Here is a 9,911-nt window from a genome sequence, read left to right as displayed (position 1 = left end):
GTGGAAATATGCACATTATCTTTTCCTTTCTATTGGTCGGTGGCACAGTGCACTTGTGGCAAGTAAGCAAGCTAGAAGACTGGCAAAGTTATGGAAGAAACACATTAACAAGAGAATTCTGAGTAAAACCAAAGTTACTTTCCCTGGTAACTAGTTACTTTGAAAGTAACGAGTAACTTGAAGTAACTGAGTTACTTTTGAGAGAAGTAACTAGTAATGTAACTAAGTTACTATTTTAAAGTAACTTACCCAACACTGGTAACAACTAATAATGATTGAAATAATAACTTTAATATTGGCCATATTATATTTACATTACCAAAGTGAGATGACTTTAGTCTCATGAACAACATTAGCTAATTGTTATTTGCTAGCTAATCTTAAAATGACTGTTCAGTACAGAAATGAAGCCCAACAGTCATGTTTTACAGTCCTGTGGTCTCAGCCTCAGATACTTATCAAATCAAAGCTCATGTAGAAAAAAACAAACAAATGAACAAAAGATTTTCTCCTTCATTTCTGTCAAACAATGCTGTATGAAACGTCTCCAGTATCATGGTTGCTAGGCAACCTGGGCAGCGCGACGGAGGCTAGACCGTCCCATTTCACAAGCCTCGCACTTACGGCCTTTGCGGTCTTTGAGTACGCGGCCCTTGTGGACCGTCAAGACTGCGTACTTTAAGGCTGCAGACCCTGAATTGGGATACAGCCATGGATGTCAACTGTGGAACACGAACTGAGGACATCTTAAAGAAAAATCACAAACAATCTTTACTGAGTTTTTTTTGTGTGTTAATTATATTTTCAAGGTCAGGAATAGTTTGCTTATTTTGCTTATTAGTGTGAATGCTGGTAAGCATTCACAGTATTGTTATTCAAATCTTATTATAATATTTTATTATCTATTCTATACGGTTTTTTTGCCATCTATCTCCTTCAACACTGTTCAACTTAGAAAAACCATTCAATCACCGTTAGATTCCTCTTCTTTTGGACGTTGCTGCTTCTGTTGCACACTCAGTGCCGCATACCATATTTTTCGGGCCACAAGGCTGACTGTCAATAACGGCCCTGTTTTCATACATAAGGCGCATTAAGCAAAACAAAACAGTCAGATAAGTCAAACTTTACTCAACTCATTCTTCTTGCTTCCTCTTTTTCGTACCATTGATTCATTAATCTTGAATTCTCTCGCAGCTGCTCTAACTTTGAGTGGGGGAAAAAAGTTAGCGTTCATCCTCCAGTTTCACTGTGCTAATCTTATGCTAACTATACATTAAAAAAAAAATAATTGTTTGATGATCTGAAACGTTTAAGTGTGACAAACATACAAAAAAATAGAAATATGTTTTTTCACACCATTGTCATATAACAATGACTTTCTTCCTTCATTCTGTTCGCTGACCCCATTATAGACCACTAAATTTTTTTTATAGTATTATATATATATTTATTTTATTTATTCGCTTTTTTGCACTACATTAGACAACATCAAAATAGCGTTGTCAAAAATGACAATAGCGTTGGCATTTTTTGTTATTTGTATGTTGTAATCTTTATAAAAAACCTAAAAAAAACCCCACCTATTAATCTTTGGTATATGGCGAGGCGCTGTGGACACCCAAGTTTGTGATTGTGTCGAATTTTCAAATCAATACCATGGTTGCATCTGCTGAAAATCTCTGTGAAGCTCAAATCTCAGTGACCTTGACTTCAAGGTCAGAGGCCAACTCTTTTGAAAATCAGAGGAGTTTCACATTTATAACACAGGTATGTCTACTAGGAGGCTGAAGGGTAGCACTATATATTTATAAACAATCAAAAACAACAATTATTAGGCAATTTATTTATTTCCAATTTGTATTGAATTTATTTCTGTTAACATGGTGTTTTTGGTCTGATTGAAGGACTGATGTGATGGTAAGGTGTCCGCTGCTCCGCTTTGAATATTGGTAGGCTTTTTTTTTTTTTTTTTAAATTTTCACAAGAATTGCTAGTTCCCCTAGAGTTTTGGCCACCCCAACAATCAGACGATTCCCTATGAGCAAGCATTTAGCAACAGTGGGAAGGAAAAACTCCCCTCTAAAAGGAAGAAACCTTTGACAGAACCAGGCTCAGGAAGGGACAGCCATCTGCGGCGACTGGTTGGGGTGGGGGGAGTGAAAATTTAAAAAAAAAAAAAAAAAAAAGCCAAAGTGATCATTATTGGAGCAGCTTAATGAATTTTTCCAGTGCTGTTAATATCCTTTTCCAACCCCAGTTTGTGTTTTTGTCTGAAGCTGAAGCCATGCTGTAGATTGATTCTGTATGGTCTTTCAATGTCAATACATGGGACATTGAAAGGCCAGGGTTGAAAAAGGGATGCCGGAGAACCTCCGAGGGTGTTATCCGCTGGTGTGCATCCAAGGCCAAATTTGGCCCGCGGGCCAGAGTTTGACACCTATGGTCTATTCCATCTGACATGGCAAGAGTTTCTCCTGCCAGTGTACTTCTGACCACACGTCTGATATTTTTTTATTTTTTAGACTGCCAAAAGAGAGGACAAAACTTTCCTCCTTTACCCATAAGGATGATTAATGCCCCTCCTTGAGTACCGCCAGCGGGAAGGTTGCCAAATGAAGCGTCACTGAAAACAACCAATGCCAAATCCTCACTGTTACCCAAGTGTTGCAACTTAAGAGTCACTTTCTCTACTTTAAGTTTACGGATAACTTTGTTCACTTCATGAATGGACTGCACAATTGCACCTTTGATATTAGATCCCAGGCTGCATGTGTCAAACGTAACATCTGGTCTCGTTTGTTTGGCAACCCACAAAATCTGTCCTATTTTTGACCTGAGTTGCTCCCGTTCTGTTTCACTTAAGGAAGCATCCCTCTGTACAGCCCGTGCTGCTTGTAACTGAACAGGTAGTAGGTTGTAATATGCACAATATGCACCTCTATTACATCATTAACTGTACAAATGTCCATACCAACATAAAAAAAAAACTGTCATGTTCTTCACGGCCCACAAGGAAGGTAGATTTCAGTACAGGAATGATATGAGTTGCAAAGTGACTTGAACCAGCCCAAAGGAAATCATCAGCGTGACATGCAAGCACTCCTGTAATCTCAGATTGTTCATTCTGCCAATAGAACACTGTGGGATCAACCTGTGATATTTTACCACCAGTTTTGAGCATGTTGTCTTTGACCTTATTGTACCAATAAAGTGAAGCAATTATTTCATTTCAGCTCAAAACATTCAGCTATCAGCATTCACACAGCAATTTCTTCAGAAAATGCATTTTCTAGTTGATTTTTAAGTATCTGCAATTCCTTTTGGATGTTGTATTTAGCAAGAATAGAGTATGGTCTACATTTTATTGTTAAAGATTGGCTTTCTGTGGCTTTAACATGGTTAAAATCATAAACTGGACACTTTCACCTTGCTCCCTTGTGAAAGCAGTCAGTTATATATTTAAAATAGTAAGTAATCTGAGGCATGTGGTCGTGTTTATTTCCAGGAGGAGACCCTGATGTTGAGCTCTCTGAATGTGATCGAAGACGCAGAGTACACCTTCCATGCAGCTTTCCAGGACCATCAGTACAAGGTGACCACTCACTGAAAGCCACTCTTCACAACCCTCTGTGGTACTCTCTTCTGCAGACCAGATGTTTACCACAGCAACTTATTTAACAACAAACAAGATCTTTCATTTTGATTCACTGTTGAGAACTTAACATGTGCCTCACATGTTGGTGCATTATATCACAGAGCTGGTGATGATGTTACTGATATATCAGCAGGTTTATTTTTCTTTCAGAGACATGAAACAGAAGCTTCCCTAACATTTGTTACCCCTGCTTATTGGAGTCCTTATTAACGTGATGTGGCAATAATAAAAAAAATATTGATTTTTTTTTTAACTGCATTGTCACAAGTCATGGATAATTTCTCGTGTCTTTACTCTTTAATCTGCTTTTATAAATGCTGATACCAGCAGATCGTCAAACAGCCAATATTTTCAGGGGACCTCTACATTATGTTATCTTTCCTAACGTCGTTAAAAACAAAAGGAAATGTATATTTCAGTTGAAAGTCACATAACCTATTAGATTTTGTTTTTAATAACTTGATGCGGTTGGGTTTCTGTATTTGGAAATTGTGCACTTCTCTATTTCATACTTCCTTCGTGGCTCATTTACGTACAAGAGGCATTAATTAGGGAACTAGTAGAAAGTGTGGCATGCAAGCATCTGTGAAACCATTTTTCACTCACTCTAAAAATTAAAAACTGCAGTTGATGAAGTGCAAAAACCCACTTTGGAAAACTGAAAAGATACACACACACACACACACACACACACACACACACACACACACACACTCTTTTATGAATTTTGAAATATGCATTTGATTTCTTTGACCTCTCTTCTGTTTTGTGAGCAACTGGGGAGCTTCCATCGAGGGCTAAAATGGTCTAAATTCTTTCTGTTCCCACAAAGAAATTATTCTGCAAAGTGTTGTAATCGAGTGCAGCATCAAGGCATCTTTGTGGATAAAAGGATTCACGAGTTTGAGCAGACTTAAAAATTGTCTGTAAGCTTGTTATCTAGCTGGGATCTGAAGATAATATGCTGCGGAGGGTCAGTGAAGTCAGCCTAGTTATAAATAATGATATGTCATTCCAAGGCAGGCTACACAGCTGTCATTACACGGACATAACACTGGCAGAGGTTTAAAGGTGAGGGTGAAATGGGTTTTAATAAGCACACACTGGGGCGCAGATAACGTAGGAGCCAAGAGCGTCTGAGACGACACATTTCACAACGCTGTGCAGTTAGTTGAAATGTTTGGTGGTTTTGAGTTAATTACCAAAAGTTATGATCCCAACCTTAATCATCTGACTAGACCAGGCAGTTGGATCTTTACTGAAACTACAAATTTTGGTATCTGGGACGCTGTGAGTCCAGGAGCTGACTCTACAACTGCACTTAACTCTTTACCCCTTAAAGCCTACTACGTGTAACCCTCAAAGCTCTTTTATGAACTGAGTGGTTTCTGTCATTTCTCAGGCTTATAGAACAAAATGACTGAGTGTGCATCAGCAGTTGGTGAGGGTGGCCTCTGTTGATGCAGACAAACCATTCTAGAGGTGGTCAAACCGTTTTTATTGGTGTGTATAAACCAAGGTGTCAAAGCTCGTCATAAAGGGTACCTGGAAGGTTGTCAGATGTCTTGATGGGGAACAGAGTTAAAAGATGAGCTTCAGTCAGCAGAGCAGACCTGAGGTTACTGACTTGACCACTTATTCTTCCCCTGTTCTCAACAGGTATACATGGTGCTGCGACCACATGTGAAGGAGTTCCTGCAGGCCATGGCAAAAATCTACGAGGTGTGTGTCAGTGTGTAGATTAGCAAATAGTTTGGTTATTTTGAGCCTCATTCACACGTTAAACAAATTATTTTTCTGTCACTGCTTTAACGTGGAGCAGTTAAAAGTGTGGAATTGTACCAACTGCTGTGCGTGCTCTGTTCCAGCTGTTCGTTTACACGTGTGCAAAGAAGGAATATGCCGAGAAGATCCTGGACATCCTGGACCCTCAGAGAAAGCTGTTTCGGTATGAGCTGCTTCCACTTGTGTTTTGTAAACTCGGTGCTTGAGTGCAGAGACGTGCGGATTCGCACTGCTGCTGTGTTGCGTGCTCAGAAATTCGACATGGCCTGCTTCAAATGTTCCCTTTAACATTCTGCCCGTGCCATACAATGAGGACGGTAAATGTGAGTTTCACTTGTGATTTCTCTGGTAGACACCGGCTGTATCAGGACGACTGTGCCTGTGTTCTTGGCCACTACATCAAAGATCTCAGCATCCTCGGGAGGGATCTGAAGAAGACGGTGGTTCTGGATAATGCACCCCACACATATCCATATAATGTAAGTTTAAAGGCTGTGTTCTTTGATTTTCTCTGAGCCCCACTTGAATGACTGAACTTCTCACCCTGTGCTAACCCGTCCACCCTTCGGAGAAAGCTCATTGCACCGATTGTATCCACTATCTCATTCTTTGAGCTAACAGTAACAGTATAAAGAATGAGACCAGGCTTAGATACTGGGACTTTAGCTCCATCTGGTGGAAGATGGCTGCATAACATTTATGGCACAACAACTTATGGTAACTGGGCATCAATTAAAATGTTAATAATTAGACTAAATGACTACGTCTGGCATCGACTGACAGTAGTGGCAATTATTCATCTTGTTGACTATTCGCACACATCCTTAATTAATTACTTTGTTTTGCTCTGTCAGCACTTTGTTGCTGTTACTAACTTTTAATAACATGTTTGTTTGTTTTTTGTAGTTGTTGAACACTATTCCCATCAAGAGCTGGTCTGGGGAGTCTGATGACAGAGAGTTGCAGAAGCTCATCCCCTACATGGAGAAACTGTCTGCAGCTGTAAGTCTGCTTACATCTTCTGTGTTTACTGTGCGCTTGTTTAAAATGGATTCAGAGGCAACAACATGTGCTTCCTCCTTCACCGCTTCCACTCTCACTGCACCAGCATCATTGTTTTTGGTCCCGGCAGGCGGCTGTTTTCAGAGAAAAACCCCGCTGCTCTGCAGGTGCTGCTCTGCACCGGACAGCAAACCCATACAGATGGCATTTATCAGTGGCTCACGTTTACTTGAGAGATTATGAGAGAATGAGAGCAGATCTTTGAGAGTAAAAGTGTGAGTTACAGTAGTCAGCTGGACACAAGCGCCAACCAAATTAAAGGATTGAGCTTTAAGATCCGCATCAAGTCGAACTGTATGCTAGTGTTGTTTCGGCTGCCGCCAAGTGGCCACTCATGTTGTTACGTGAGTTACAGTTAACAAAAAAGATTTTAAAATCAATATAAAATTCAGATAAGTAGCTTTGATCGTCAGCTTTAGTGAATGCCTCTCGTCCGTGAGCCTGCTTCCTGCGATCTATACAGACGTTTAGATGTGTGGCAGGCGGACACTTAATCGACTCAGAGCTCATTTGCATCGGTTTTGTTAAACAAATGTTTAATCGTGTCTATGTGTGATGGTGCCTGTGATAAGATGCAAGTGTTTGTCTTTAATCTCACGAGATTCAAACATGCTAGTGTGTTTTTTCTGTCTGTTATGTAGCTGCAGTTAATAATGGTCATGAACTATTAATCTATCATGTACAACAAAGAGTTCTCACATGCTCTCATTCGATAAACTAGAAAATCTTCACCATTTAATACAATGATTGATTTATATTAATAGTTGAGGCTGTAAGAATGCACGGTAACTGGTGTGGTTCTCTTACAGCACATTTCTACTTAGCCCTAGTACAAGTCTCATTTATGCTTCACATTCATTTGTGCCTCACAGACTGGACACGTGAATATGGTGAGATACATGTTGTAATATTGGGCGGATCCATTCTGGGTTTAGTTTTTTTTATTGTCAGCGTTATAATTTGGCCCCTTGTTTGAAAACTTTGCTGCATAAACCTGTCCATGTTTGGGATGAGTCGCATGCTGCGCTCGCTTCCTGCTTTATGTGAACATGCTGATGGCTGGAGCGGGGAGGCCCGGGCTGGCTCGCTGAGTTGATAACCTTGTCGTGTAGCTGCTCAGCGTCACCGTGCTTGTGGTTTGGTGAGGACAGATAGTGAAAAGATATTCTGGGCATGCCGGGCAGGCTAAGTGCTACAGACTCAGATTGTCATAGAGAAAATGGATTTTCCTTTTCTTTTAGGGTTGTTGCTGATTCCCCAGTCAGTGAGCTGTGAGTGAAACAGCTGGTTATCTGCAGAAGCATCTGCCTGATGTCTTTCCTCTCCCGGTTTCATGATTGACTCTGAATATCTGAATATCTCTCGCTGGTGTTTTTTCAGGAGGATTTTCGGGAGGTGCTGAAGAAGAGGAAGGATCACTTCCACAGGCTGCTGTCAGAGGGCTGACAAACCCCCCCACTTTGACTGCTTAATGTGACTTTCACAGCCCATGTTTGCTTTGGCGAAAAGGCAGAAGCCAGTTTGACCTAGGTAACCTGCCGACTGTTGGTTCGTGGTGGACCTGTGCGCCCTCCTCCGTCCTCCTCCATCCTCACCCGTCCTCCCGTTGGCTTGAAATGACAGCAGAGCGGTGTTTCAGACATGCTGCTGGTCGCTCAACAGATTACACAAGCAATAAACTCATATCTGTGTATATATATATATATTTACAGCTCAGAATCCAAAATATGTTGTTTATAGTCCTGATTTTTTTTTAATTTATTGACTATATTGCAAATCTACAGCTGTTATCTGTATATTTTAAAATGTTTTCTTATGCAATAAAATATCCCTGATAATAACTGGGGAAAATAAAGCATTCGTACCTAGGTGTCATTTGATTTTCATATTTAGATTACGGTATGTTATTTTATATGATCCCCTTATCTTCAGTTGTTGAAATTTTTCATTGAGCATACAGATGACTGTGAGGAAGAGGAGGAAGCTACATGTTTGGAGAACACATGGGCTCAAGGAGGCTGAACTAAAAGAGTCAGACAAAAAGAAATATTAGTAAAGTTGAGGTGATTGAATGGAAATTGAATTCCAATCATTCCACGTTCAGGTCTCCCTATTTTTCAAGGGTGAAAGTCTTATGTTTCCAGGAAACGCTCCTCAACATAGCGAAAAGCAGCGATGTGAGAATTTCCTCTAAGGAAACATCCTGTAATAGGATTTTCAAAAGGTCTGTTTCTCAGGCATGAAATAAATAGATTTTCAAAAATCTCAGCTGCTCTCTGCACTGCCTCTGCAGGTATCTGTAACCCTTTGAACATCTGCACCGCTGCAGCAGAGCTTTAAACTTGTTTCTATTCACAATAACTTAATGCGCAAACCCTGCTCATCACTTCCTGTTAAGGAGGAAATGGAAGTATCACAAGGGCAAGTGGAAAGATGGTAACGCATGCGCACACCTTTCCTAGATCACTCCTTTATTACCATTGGTAATCTGATATTCACTGACAGCACATTAAGCATCCCAGGATCCATGTGTGAGTCACAGACTTCATTCACCAGTGGCTTTTATGTATTGTTTGTGGGCAAAGATGTTAAACGCTTTTCTTTATCTATTTGGTGAGAAATTCCAGGAATCAGATGTTTAGAGAAAATGGGGCATGCGCAGTAAAGTTACACACACCGAAAATGTTTGGCTGTTCGTCGCGCCCGAGGCCACCGAGGAGTTATCAGTGGACTGTTGGAAGTTGGAGTGACTGATAATGAAAAGCCCAACAAAATCAGAAAAAACACAATGACGTCTCTATAACCTTAAATTTGAAAAGTTCATCACTTATTATTGAGTGAAAAGACTTTCTATAAACGGGTTGTCTGTAGTAGCTGATGCTGTCTGAGTGAGCATTAATATACTTGGAGTTCACGCGCTCATCCTGTGTATGAATATCAGAGGCGCGCCGAGGTTTGGTTTCATTGTAAATATTTACTGCCCTGTTTAGATGCACTCGTGTTCGTGATGGATGTGATTGTTCATGTTGAATTTGAAGGTAAACTAAAAGTAAGTGCCTCCTCCTCCTCCTCCTCCTCCTGCTGCTGCTGCCGCTCCTCTGCCTTTATTTGCTCCATATGGTGTTTGACATGGTACCCAGGAAGGAAAAAAAAACTTGTGTGGGCGGAGGAAAAAGCCTAGTATTTTGTCCGTCCTGAAATTTGATTCAGAAGTTCGGGATCCTGGAAGACAAAAAGCAAACGGAGGGGGAGGGAAGAAAGGCAGACGAGGACGAGGGGTTTTTTTAAACTGCGAGGAGAGTAAACTCACCCAAATACTCCGCAACCTCCGACTAAAGTAAGTTCATTTATAAGAGTAACGCTTCTTGTTCCGCTGATCAGCACATTTGGGCATTTCGTTTCGCCA

At 40.6% G+C, this 9,911-nt stretch overlaps 1 protein-coding gene across 1 annotated transcript in view; it reads left to right on the top strand.

Annotated features, from left to right (window-relative positions):
• ctdspl3 (CTD (carboxy-terminal domain, RNA polymerase II, polypeptide A) small phosphatase like 3) overlaps positions 1-8,369 on the top strand; it is a gene marked incomplete in the record, with an annotated part of 23,304 nt that extends 14,935 nt beyond the window's left edge. Inside the window, 6 exon segments of the mRNA XM_014337657.2 lie at positions 3,509-3,595; positions 5,318-5,380; positions 5,527-5,606; positions 5,796-5,922; positions 6,350-6,445; positions 7,886-8,369. Of these exon segments, the coding sequence (XP_014193143.1) occupies positions 3,509-3,595; positions 5,318-5,380; positions 5,527-5,606; positions 5,796-5,922; positions 6,350-6,445; positions 7,886-7,951 (519 nt within the window).
• Positions 8,370-9,911: the final 1,542 nt, after the last annotated feature.

Source organism: Haplochromis burtoni, unplaced genomic scaffold (genome assembly GCF_018398535.1).
Source record: "Haplochromis burtoni strain Fernald_Lab_line unplaced genomic scaffold, NCSU_Asbu1 Contig_189, whole genome shotgun sequence".
Classification (NCBI taxonomy): Eukaryota; Metazoa; Chordata; class Actinopteri; order Cichliformes; family Cichlidae; genus Haplochromis; species Haplochromis burtoni.
This window is presented reverse-complemented; position numbering and strand designations above follow the sequence as displayed.